The 12,924-nt window shown below is 32.8% G+C and overlaps 2 protein-coding genes across 3 annotated transcripts in view; both read left to right on the forward strand.

Moving 5' to 3' along the window:
* LOC126892004 (uncharacterized) overlaps positions 1–12,924 on the forward strand; it is a 502,972-nt gene that overhangs the window by 466,561 nt on the left and 23,487 nt on the right. The window lies entirely within an intron of this gene.
* The window catches only part of LOC114330179 (transcription initiation factor TFIID subunit 1), a 68,971-nt gene that overhangs the window by 19,050 nt on the left and 36,997 nt on the right, over positions 1–12,924 (forward strand). For both annotated transcript variants that reach the window (XM_050661398.1, XM_050661399.1), the window contains exons 10-17: positions 1,784–2,024; positions 4,282–4,416; positions 4,482–4,648; positions 4,878–5,055; positions 6,030–6,171; positions 7,257–7,387; positions 9,650–9,997; positions 10,058–10,363. In XM_050661398.1, coding sequence (XP_050517355.1) covers positions 1,784–2,024; positions 4,282–4,416; positions 4,482–4,648; positions 4,878–5,055; positions 6,030–6,171; positions 7,257–7,387; positions 9,650–9,997; positions 10,058–10,363 — 1,648 coding nt within the window. The remainder of the gene's footprint in view (positions 1–1,783; positions 2,025–4,281; positions 4,417–4,481; positions 4,649–4,877; positions 5,056–6,029; positions 6,172–7,256; positions 7,388–9,649; positions 9,998–10,057; positions 10,364–12,924) is intronic.

The following is a 12,924-nucleotide window of genomic DNA, read 5'->3' on the forward strand; positions in this document are numbered from 1 at the left end:
AATACTTACTATTTGAGTTATTTACGAAAAACCGTCTAAAAGCGTGGTTATTTTGTTGAAAAATGAACATATTCACTAGCAAATATCTCGAAAAGTGTTGACTTGGTGAAAAAACTCTATAGAACAAAAGTTACTTAACATTAGCTAGTTTATCCATTTCCTGACTTTCTTTGGACGAATATTTTTTCACCCCCAATAGGGGGTGAAAACCACCCCCAGGGCAAAAGCACATATCGGCACAATATCACTTTTTTCTTTGACTTGTTAGCTATGTGTATGCCAAATTTCATGTCAATCCAAGCGGTTCTTTAAAATTTAGAGATTTTGCAATATGTTACCGTTAAAGAACGGACTATAGTGACAAACAGACGAAGCGAATTATAAAATACTTTAAATATTAGACAGGATAGACAAGTCCAAATACACAAAAATTATAATAATAGTTATTTATGATATAAATGTTAAAAGTACAATTTTAGGGCACGTATGTGAAAGTTTCGTGTGAAAGATTCGCTTCGCTGATTCTGCAATTCACATGAGTGCCTTAAAAATGTACTTTTTAACACGTATCTATTGGGACCGTGCAAGTTCGGAAAAGCGACACCTATTTCTATGCTCTGAACTTTTATTCGCACTTTTAATTATATTGGCCAATCATACGGTCCTGGTTACTGGATAATTGTCAAGGCCATAGTCCAAAAAAAATAATAAGAAGAAAAAATAAGATTTAGGTTGTGTTATTCAAACGTAAACAATTGTATGTAGTAAATAAAATTAGTTATTAAAATGCAGTGTTGCAAGCAAAATACAATTAATTAAATTTATCTTTATATAATAATTGCATATCATATCAATCTTGTGAAGCTATATATAATTTTTCTTCTTAAATGACAATAGGTATTAAATTTACGTCAATTTGACAATTTCAGTTGACAATATGAATTATTTAAGAAAGTTGCAATATTTCTCCGCTATTCGCGCACGATCGTTTCGCGTATCCCTTCCAAGTACTTGCACACCGCGAATATCATACAATATTTTTTTACAAACGTCGTATATATCAACAATTATATTATTCATTCTCAATTACAGGACAATACCTACAAAAACTTTTACTTGAACTTGACTGACATTCCATTTTTATATTTTTCTTGAAATTACATCAAAACTGCCTATACTGTCAATACGTAAATCAGAATAACATCTACTTTTATTTTTGTATATTCTAACAAATTTTAATAGTTTTTTTCTACAAACGTGTTAAAAAAGCAATACAGTTTAAATTAAATTTTAAAAAACTTTTTAAACCACCTTTTTCAAATTGCGCAAGTTGTATTATTAATATCTATTAATGTTAATAAATGAAATATAAATATTTTGACGTTTCACAATTTGACAATTCACTTTTAACTGCAGTGCCTTAAAATTTTTAAAGCACCGGTGCTTTAAAGTAGCATTTTTAACGCTCCTATGGAGTGCTATAAATTGCATTTTTAACACGTTTGTAGAAAAATACATTTAAAAACACTAATATATTCTTTCCACACCTTTTCTGGACTGATAAATACATAAATTAAAACATTTGGTAACGAAATCTATACTCCCTGTGTGCGCATGCGCGCAGATTAATAAAATTTCACCCTGAATGAAATCGCGTCTAAAGAAGTATAACTTCAATAAAATTAGGCTAGTAGCATCGCCCTCTCTTATCGAACCGCAAAACTATTTGAACAGCTTAGTACTGTTTATTAATACTATTTTTATATTTTTTATTTTTGTTTAGATATTATCAACCTAGAACATCAGAAACTACACTAAGACTGAAAGTAGGAGGCGCAAACTTGATCCAACACTCAACACCCGTTGTAGAGCTAAGAGCACCGTTTATACAGACTCACATGGGCCCGATGCGTCTGAGAAACTTCCATAGACCGCCTATGAAAAGGTTTTCGCACGGGGTTTTGAAAGACCCCGGTCCACATTCGGTTATGCCGTTGGTGAAGAATATAAAGAAGAAGGCTAAGGTGAGTAACTGATTGGGGGACTCATTAATATATTTACAAATTTTTTTACCATTTGGTAATCATTTTATCTGTTTTATTCGCTACAAATATCATAACATATCTACAAAATCTTACTGACATATGAGTCGTCTAGGTTCAAAACCCGACAAATCTACTGAGGTCATATGTTGGGAAATTCGGAAAAACTGTTTTGGTATGAAAGTTAAGCTTATGAGTATTCATATTTTTTATTAGTTAAAAGATATGTTTCTGAATTAACAACCATTTGTAATTATTCTGGAAATACGTAATTTTATATAAAATTAAAAAAACAAAACTGGACTTGTCGGGTTTTGATTTTTACTTACGGACTTGTTGGGTTTTGAATTATATCCGATGAAACAACATCGTTGTTTTATCATATAATGGGTTTTATTTTGACAAAAAACATTGAATTAAACTATTAAATTCGGGACTTCGTCAAATGATTTACACAAATGGTCATTGCAGCCATGCAATGACGTTAATTTGTTACCTGACTGTGATTGGTTGCGTCTGATTTGCTGGCATTTGATTTTAACAGTGCTTGGATTTGATGGATTTTGAAACCAACCCAATATTTCAAATGCAAATTAAGATTAGATTTAGAGGGTTTTGCATCGGAAATTCAGTATAAACTTGTAGAGGGCAAGATTACAAATCTGTTGACATGAATAACTCAATATTCATAAAAAGTGGATTTATCGGGTTTTGAAACTAGACGACTATACTGTATACTGTAATATGATAAAATTAACACAGTCTGACAAGTTCTTGGCCTCGTCCAGAAATGGGAGTAATGTTCACTTGTTGGTAGAGAACCACAAGAAAGAGAAAGAGAGAAGAGAGGTACCTAGATATAGAAAAAAACGAGTGGAAGGGATAGCTAGAGAGATATTCGCGGTGTGCAAGTACTTGGAAAGGGAAACGAGAAACGACCGTGCGCGAGTCGCGGAGAAATATTGCATCTATCTTAAATAATTCATATTGTCAATTGAAATTGTCAAATTGACGTATATTTCATACCTTCTGTCATTGAAGCAGATAAATTATATATTGCTCCACAATATTGATATGATATGCAATTATTATATAAAGGTAAATTTAATTAATTGTATTTTGCTTGCAGTACTGCATTTTAATAACTGATTTTATTTACTACATACAATTGTTTACGTTTGCTAAACATAACCTGCATCTTATTTTTTCTTCTTATTATTTTTTTGGACTATGGTCTTGACAATTATCCAGCAACCAGGACTAATATAATTGGCCAATATAATTAAAAGTGCGAATAAAAGTACAGAGCTAAGAAATAGAGATCGCTTTGCCGAACTTGCACGGTCCCAATAGGCGAAGGAGAGGGCTGACATAGGTACATAGACCAAGAGAGAAGTAGCGAAAGAGGGAGACAGAGAGACATACAGGCCCGTGATATATCCAAGGTGGCATTCCCTAAAGACGTTAGAATATTGTGGCCACAGTGGAAATGATTGATTAACTGTTTTTAATGGGAAATAAGCCACAATATTACTAATAAAATCATTTTTTTAGTAAAATAGTGGCTTATTTCCGATTAAAAATAGTTAATTACAAAAATGCCACAAGAAAATAGCTTCAGAACAACATTAGGAAATGATTGAGTGCATGATGAATGTATTGGAGGAGGGGAGAGTTAAATTACTAATGTGCTATTGATAGAAAAGGGATAATGTTGGTCATATTTGCACTAGGAATTGGATATGAACAGTTTTGAGTAAGATTGGTACCGCACGTGCTCACTGAGGATCACAAAGACAAAGCCATAACTGGAGAATGCAAGTCTAAACGTTAAATGAAACTGGACTTGAAAATAGACCCGGCCCAACAAGAAACAACCGTTTTCCGTAGGGACGACCACCTGCAATCAAAATCTAGATCTACACAATGAATTGTTGAAATATCCAGCCTATCCTCCAGACTTGGCATCCTCGGACTTTATGCTTTATATGGACATTAATTTCCGTTTATGAATCTGTCATTAAGAGCTTTGTAGCTCTTCGAGAGTATATCTACAGACATGGAAAAACGGCATTGAAACAAAGCTGGATCCAATATATTCTAATATAGTAACTTATGTTTAAAAATGAAACTTCTTCGACTGTCGTTTTTTCTATCAGGCCGAGACATTTTCAGACCACTCGTGTTTGGTTTTGTTACTTAAAATAAGTTCAGTAATTTAGCCTATTTTCTTGTGCAGCAAAGAGAGGCGGAAAGAATGGCTTCAGGAGGTGGTGACGTATTCTTTATGAGGACTCCCGAAGATTTAACTGGTCGTGATGGTGATTTAATTCTCGTAGAATTTTGTGAAGAGCATCCTCCTCTAATGAATCAGGTAAGTCAACATGATTTAAAAATTGATATAATAATTAATTGCATAATAATTATTATTGTTTTAAGGTTGGAATGTGTTCAAAGATCAAGAACTATTATAAAAGGAAAGCTGCAAAAGATGCTGGACCTCCTACTTATAGGTATGGAGAAACGGCGTATGCTCATACGTCTCCGTTTTTGGGAATTTTGCATCCTGGACAGTCAATACAGGCGGTTGAAAATAATATGTACAGGTGAGATATTTTTTCTGCTTGTTATAATATGTCAAATATAATTTTTATAACGGTACTTTAGAATGTTTGTAATGATCTCTTCGGTACATTTCTTTAAGTATTTTATAAGTATACCTTTATTATCAATAACGAAAAGATTTTTTTTAACTAACATAAAACATTAAAAGTGTCAAATACTGTCATTCTACACAATTTCTACTAGGCATATATTATAGTTTCATGGTTCTAGGGCTCCAATCTACGAACACACCCCGCCAGAGACAGATTTTCTTATTATAAGAACCCGCCATCAGTACTACATCAGAGAAGTAGACGCCTTGTATGTAGCCGGTCAACAGTGCCCTCTTTACGAAGTCCCAGGACCGAATTCCAAAAGAGCCAATAATTTCGTTCGAGATTTTCTACAGGTAACTAACATTTTTTAATTAAATACTAAATTCCTGAATAATCTAGACATTCAAGCTTCCCGATTAGGGAAACATCTAATTTTATGACCGAGAGATTAACAGAGGGAGATGCAGAAACAAAAAGAGAGAGAGAGATAGAGAGTGATACAGAGACAGACAGTGTGACAGAGGAAAAATATAGGGATAGAGTAAAAGATGGAGATGGATTGAGAGACAAAAATCAGCGAGTGTGAGACAGATATAATGATAGAGGGAGTAATGTGGACAGAGTGAGAGGCAAATAGTTATAGAGAGAGGCAGAGAGGTACAGAGGCAGAAATGAACATGGAGACGAAGACAGACGAAGTGAAAGAAATTGTGATAAAGACAGAGAATAAAGGGGGAGAGAGGAAAGTGGCAAAGAAAGAAATGGGGAGATAGTAAAATGGAAGGCATATCAGAAAGGCAGAAAGAGAATGAAACAAAGGGCAGGGAGGGGCGGACTGAGCGAAAGATGTAGGCAGAGGACGATAAAGAGTGATAAAAACAACGATAGAGAAGGAGTAGGAGATATAAGAGATATAGAGAGGCAGATAGCGATAGAGAAGGCAGAGATAAAGAAGGAGACAGATACATGGAAAGAGATTGACGTGAAGTGATATATAGAGATCGAGGGAGAGACGGAGAATGGAAGAAGAGCAGATAAAGAAAGAGAGTTGAAGACTGAGAGGGAGAAGTAGAGAGATAGAGTGGTGAACTGAACACTGATAAGACACAAAAAGAGACAATGAGATAGAAATAGAGTGTGACAATGAAATACAGAGACATAGGGAGAGGGAGAGAGAGTGAAAGAAAGCGAGAACGTACAAGTTATTGAAATCGCGTACAAGTATCCTCGCACAGGAGAAAGAGAGAGAGAGAGTGAGAGGTTAATTTTGTTCAGGAATTTAGATAAACAGATTGACCAAAGACAAAACTTTTTCATATTGTTGTAGGTTTTCATATATCGTCTTTTCTGGAAAAGTTTAACTATTCCACGGAAAATAAGGATGGACGAGATTAAGAGGGCTTTTCCGTCCCATTCTGAGAGCAGCATCAGAAAGCGTTTGAAGTTGTGTGCTGATTTTAAAAGAACTGGTAAGTCCAAATTTTTCATTTTATACGAGATCGTAGTTTATAGATGGATAACTCTTTGTTTTTGCAATATACACAAAAAAATTCTTGTTCTGGGTGAAGCTTGTGGTTAATCTAGCAGCCATGGTACTGGTAATGGTTGAACTGTTCTAATATCTTCACATTTATCATTATAGATAAAGGGATATTCAGCCTTGCACTGGGTAAACAGTGTCATCTGCTTACCTTACATTAGAAATTTGTGAAATGGATTAATTTTTATTCCTGTAGAGAGGTTTTTTAAGGCTTTCCTGAATTGTGGGTCCGAGTAAAAGGGATAGTGCACAATCCTGCCTTACTCCTTTATCCACGAGGAAAATAAACTTCCTGTAGCTGGCTGTATACCATAAATCACAAAAATACCAGGTTTTTTGTAAAATGTATATTTTAAAATACCCTAAATAAGGGTCACAAGACAAAACGTTCTCGGATTAAGAAATCCATCATCAGTGTTCTAAAAGCCCTAAAATTAAGTATCACCTAATTAATTGATAAAAAGTTAAAAAACATTGACAGAGATTTTAAAAAACAAGAGGTCATACTTACAAAAAATAGCATGCCTGAGCCACCAAAATGTGTTGGGTAAAAACCCTTTAAATATAAAAGATTATGTTATGTTACATATTTATATAAAATGCAAATCAAAATATTTATATAAAATGCAAAATTAGAACATCATTTGCATTTTATATAAATATGTAATATAACATAATCTTTTACATTTAAAGGGTTTTTACCCAACACATTTTGGTGGCTCAGGCATGCTATTTTTTGTAAGTATGGCCTCTTGTTTTTTAAAACCTCTGTTAATTTTTTTAACTTTTTCTCAATTAATTAGGTTATACTTAATTTTAGGACTTTTAGAACACTGATGATGGATTTCTTAATCCGAAAACGTTTTGTTTTGTGACCCTTATTTAGGGTATTTTAAAATATACCTTTTACAACAAATCTAGTATTTTTTTACTCCTTTACTTATACTGATGTTTTTGGATGTTTGGGCATGTTATTCATGTTTTGGATGTTATTCACTTTGTATTTCCTTCTAGGCATGGACTCCAATTGGTGGGTTATCAAACCAGAATTTCGTTTACCGACTGAAGAAGAAATCAGAGCGATGGTGTCTCCTGAACAGTGTTGTTCTTATTTCAGTATGGTGGCAGCTGAACAACGATTGAAGGTAAGTGAAACCTTGTTTTTATTGTTTAATGATCCTGGAGAAACTTCATAATTGAAAGAGGGCAAAAATTTTAATGATTTGCGGTGAATTTATAAATTTTTGCGGTGAATTTTGAAGCCAAGTTTTTATAGCGACATTGTATTAGTTTTTCTCTATAGTAAAATCAAAAATCGTCACAACACATGAAATAGATGGAAGAGTCAATTTACTCAACAAGGGGAGTCCGTTATACAAACGTAAACATCTCACTTAATAATTGATGGATTTGACCGTTACTTGATAGAACTTCATTTTATCTAACAATAAAACACTGAAAACGTTTGTTTTCTATACTTCCACAAAATTTATTATAACTATGTGACTACAGCTGTTTCGGCAGAGTGCCTTTCTCAAGTGATTTCGTTTTCTATGTGTTTGCCTTTTTAACGTCTTTAACTAAAGAGGTTGAGGAGTGGGGAGCTGTTTGTCTCGAGTTGGTCATTCAGAATTATATCTGTATTTTTTAATTTATTAATTTCCATGGATTCTAATAAAGATAGCGTAAGGCCTTTATTTTGAATATGCAAAATTTGAAACTCTTCATTAAAAGAATGATTATGATCTAGAAGGTGAAGTGCGTATGTAGAAGGGTCTGTTTTTCTATTGTCGAAAGCCCTTTTGTGTTCTGCTATCCGTTTGTCAAAGGTTCTGCCAGTTTGACCGATGTAAGTTTTCGGACAGTCACCACAAGTTAGTTTGTAGACACCACTATGTAGTTGTTTTCTCTTTCGGCTCTTATTGTTCTTAATATTGTAGCGTGATTAGTGTAATTACTTCTAATTACAATAAAACTAGCGGTTCGTAATTTATATACGACTTTATTTATATAAGTTACAGACGAATTTATCTTATACACTAAACTCTATTTACAAATATGTCCTATTTATATATGCGATACAGATATTCCAGAAATATCTATATATCTCCAGCTATGTCCATGTGACCGCTTGCACGTCATCGGCGCTGCATCGGCGTATCTCGAAACATCGATAGTGTTCTGTCTGTGCGGAGACGGGAGCTGGTATACGAGGGTAGGTCAATAATTATTTTGTTACAATATATTTGCTTAAGTTGTTGTTAGTTCTGAAAGCTGGTCTTATTCCTTTCTTTTACTAATAATAACCTTTTAATAAATTAAAAAATACAGATATAATTCTGAATTACCAACTCGAGACAAACAGCTCCCCACTCCTCAACCTCTTCAGTTAAAGACTTTAAAAAGGCAAACACATAGTAAACGAAATCACTTGCGAAAGGCACTCTGCCGAAACAGCTGTAGTCACATAGTTATAATAAATTTTGTGGAAGTATAGAAAACAACGTTTTCAGTGTTTTATTGTTAGATTTCACTTAATTATAAAACAGAACTATATATTTCTACTAACCTTTTATTTATATCATATTAGTGCGGAATATTTTATAATTTTCATTAAAATACTGAATTATAATGAAAAAGTGGTTGATATTCACCAAAATACTCAATTTTGCCAATTAATATTTGCTGTCTTTATTATGACTAAAGTCCGGATTATAAGCATGACAAAAAGGTCAAAATAAACACTTATATAAGCAAAAAATGTCGCAAAAATAAGCAAAGTTTTTATGGAATAAGCAAGGTTCAAGACATATTTTCACCAATTAAAACACCAAAACACCAGTTTCAAATTATTTTTCTTAATTACAAGTGATCACTAAGAGGCACAAATTAAAAATGAAAAGTATTTTACAATATAATAAATTTGGGCTGTCTGTAGACAAATATTAGTTTATTACATATGGGCAGTTATAACGATGGGTTTTCCCGTTTATCTCCTAAGCCAAAGGGATTAAGATTCTTATGGTTTATTGAATTATTGGAGATTTATGGCCCTGTATATTTCATAGAATTTTGCTTAAGACAGGAAGTTACACATGAAATTTAACTATATTTTATCATAAGAAGTAAAATAAACAAAGATAAGCAACATGTCTTTAAAATAAGTATTTTTACTAAAAATCCTAATTATAAGCAAAAAAAGCAAAAAAAGCATAACCCGGACTTTAATTATGACATTTGCATTGAATTATGACAGCCGTTATGCGAGGTTGCCAATTTTTTGACATACTATACGGTAATGTTGCAATCAAACATTAATTCATGGTGTTTTTCACGAAAAAACCGGAAATTGTGATTTTTCTGAGTCGCATCAATATCAATAAATATACTGTTTTAATTGTTTCTAGGACGCTGGTTATGGAGAAAAATTCATCTTCACGCCCGCCGAAGACGACGACGAAGAAATGCAACTGAAGATGGACGACGAAGTCAAAGTGGCACCTTGGAATACGACAAGGGCTTACATCCAAGCCATGAAGGGCAAATGTTTGCTCCAGTTGACTGGTCCCGCTGATCCTACAGGATGTGGAGAAGGTTTCAGCTACGTGCGAGTCCCCAACAAACCTACTCAAAGCAAGGAAGAACAGGAGTCGCAGCCCAAGAGGACTGTTACTGGTACAGATGCTGATTTGAGGAGATTATCTTTGAATAATGCTAAAGCTTTGTTGAGGAAGTTTGGAGTTCCTGAAGAAGAAGTAAGCATTATACATGCGTTGTTTTTACATTACCTAAATATTGATTTTTTGCTGTTTTAGATCAAAAAATTATCTAGATGGGAAGTAATTGATGTAGTCCGGACACTGTCTACAGAAAAAGCTAAAGCTGGTGAAGAAGGCATGGATAAATTTTCTAGAGGAAACAGGTTTTCCATAGCAGAGCACCAGGAAAGGTACAAAGAGGAGTGCCAGAGGATATTTGACTTACAAAATCGCGTCTTGTCCAGTGCTGAGGTACTCAGTACCGATGAAGGGGAGAGTTCCGAAGAGGAAAGTGACGAAGATATAGAAGAAATGGGAAAGAACATCGAGAACATGTTGGCGAATAAGAAGACCAGTTCACAGGTAACATTTTACTTTTATCAATAAACGTGCTTCAATACTACCAAGATTGTCCAATAGAAACACTTTTTGTTGTTCTGAAGCTATTTCCTTGTGGCATTTTTATAATCAACTATTTTTAATGGGAATAAGCCACGATTTTACCAAAAAAATGATTTTATTAACGTTTCGAAGCCCAAATCGGGTTTCGTTGCCAAAATACAAAATACTACTAAAAACAATAATGTTGTTGCTAAGTAAAAAAATTCTTCTAATAATGTATTTAATCTGACTCATTTATATTGGCAATTCAGACGTATATTATACATTTTAAAGTAGAAGCCTTTAAAATGATATCGCCAATATTTATGAGTTGCGTTCCTGGGACGACTTTACTAAAAGAGTTAATTCGATTACATGAAATCAATCCCAACTCAAGAATATCCGTCACAAAAAAATCATAGCATGTGATCTGTCTTTAAAAAGACAACCAAATGCAACGATGACGGTAAAATTCTCGCGTTAGAGATTCCATAGTAAATCACGAGGGAAAACCAGGAAAAAACCTCGTGATACTAGATGCTATCCCGACATCGTAAGTATTTGGTCTTACATTTAATTTACCTTCAAAAAACTAATACCAAATTCTGACTTTAATATGTTTAAATTATAAATAATATTAATAATACATAGATGTACAATAAGTAATACTAAAATATAAAATTTGTATTAACTCGATATGTTATTGACTTACTAATCGTGGTATTTTCTTTCTATTGACTTCCTCTTTCAGTATGGGTAACCACATCCTACTGCATTCTACCGAGGAATTTGCGACACAATTGGTTTCATTTAGCATAATTAGAGCCGCTTCTTTGATTTTTCTCTTTTTACTATCTGATTCTTTCAGGACTATACTTGAATCTCTCCACTGAAATCTATGTTTATTATCCCATGCGCGTTGACATATTTGAGATCTATCAAATTCTCTATTTTTAATATAAGACTGATGTTCACTTATTCTAACGTTTAATGGTCTTGATGTTTCACAAGTAAAATTGTTCGCATTCACAAGGTATTTTATAAATGCAATTCTTTGTTCTTTCTTGTTCATTGTTAGGTTTAGTTTTAGATAGAATAGATCTCAATGTGTTTGTTGTTTTGAATGTTGTTGAAATGTTGAATATATTTCCAATTACGTTTCTCGGATAGTCCTTTTATATATGGTATTGATATTTTCCTCGTATTATTTCTTGTGAATGTTGTAAGATCCCGCTCTAAGTTGTTCTGTTCCATTCGATCCAATCTTGACAATTCCTTATTTATAAACGATAAAGGAAAATCATTTTTTAATAAAACAGATGTTAACAATTGTTTTTCTTCTAAAAATGAATTTTCGTTAGAACAAGTAATTTTGGCTCTATCATATAAGGATTTAAATGATTCCCTTTTTAACGTTGATGTTGTGATTTGATTTGTAATTGAGATATCTGTTGGTGCGTGTTGGTTTTCTGTACACTTGAGTCTCATATCCAGTATCCTTCTTTGAGACTAAAACATCGAGGAAAGGTAAAGTGTTATTGTATTCCTTTTCCATTGTAAATTTTATTGTCTCTTCTTGATCGTTTATAATATTCAGAAATGTATCCAACAATTCTGATCTATGAGGCCATATTGAAAATACATCATCTACATATCTCCACCATACTGTGGGTTTTAAATTTTGTTTAGAAATGATTTTATTTCGAAATCCTCCATAAATATATTAGCCAATAATGGAGATAAAGAAGAGCCCATAACTAGACCAAAATTTTGTTTATAGAATTCATTATTTAGTTGAAAATAGGTATTATTGGTACATAATGTCAATAACTCCATTATAGCTGATACATTTAGTCTTGTTCTAGTTGTGAATGTATTATCATTTTCTAATTTCGTTTTAATTATGTTTAAAGTTTTATCTAATGGTACATTTGTAAATAAACTGTTTATGTCAAAACTTACTAAAATATTATTTGGATTAAATTCAATATTTCGTCGGCTTACTGCCAAAACCAACCAACTCCATTTTTAAAATTTTTGAGAAACCTACCTTTAAACTTTAATTTGAAATGAACAATCATCTGAATTTAAATAATGATTTAATAATTGAAAAGTATAACAAAAATATTTTTCAGTTATTAAATAATTTTTTTAAATTCAGTCGATTTTCAATTTCAAATTAAAGTTTAAAAGGTAATTTAAAGATTTTGACTGTGTTTTCTTATGACAAGTATATGTTGCCTTGAATTTAAAAACATCGCACCTTAATATTGAGAGTAAGCTATTGTGGCGACACGCTTCAATTACTATTTTACTATTTTTTTAATTGTCAATTTTAAATATTAACTTTCCTTTCTAAACGAAATAATATGGGTCATTTAAAATTCACATGTGATTCGTTCCTAATATACAAACCATATGCATAGAAGGGCCTGTTAAGTTTTAAGAAACGAAATATATCCCTATTCAGGTAAAATGCCTTTGCAGTTTTTAAAACACCAGATCTAATAAATTGTCGCCTGTCTGGCCATATGGTAGAACCA

Source organism: Diabrotica virgifera, chromosome 9 (assembly GCF_917563875.1).
Source record: "Diabrotica virgifera virgifera chromosome 9, PGI_DIABVI_V3a".
Lineage (NCBI taxonomy): Eukaryota > Metazoa > Arthropoda > Insecta > Coleoptera > Chrysomelidae > Diabrotica > Diabrotica virgifera.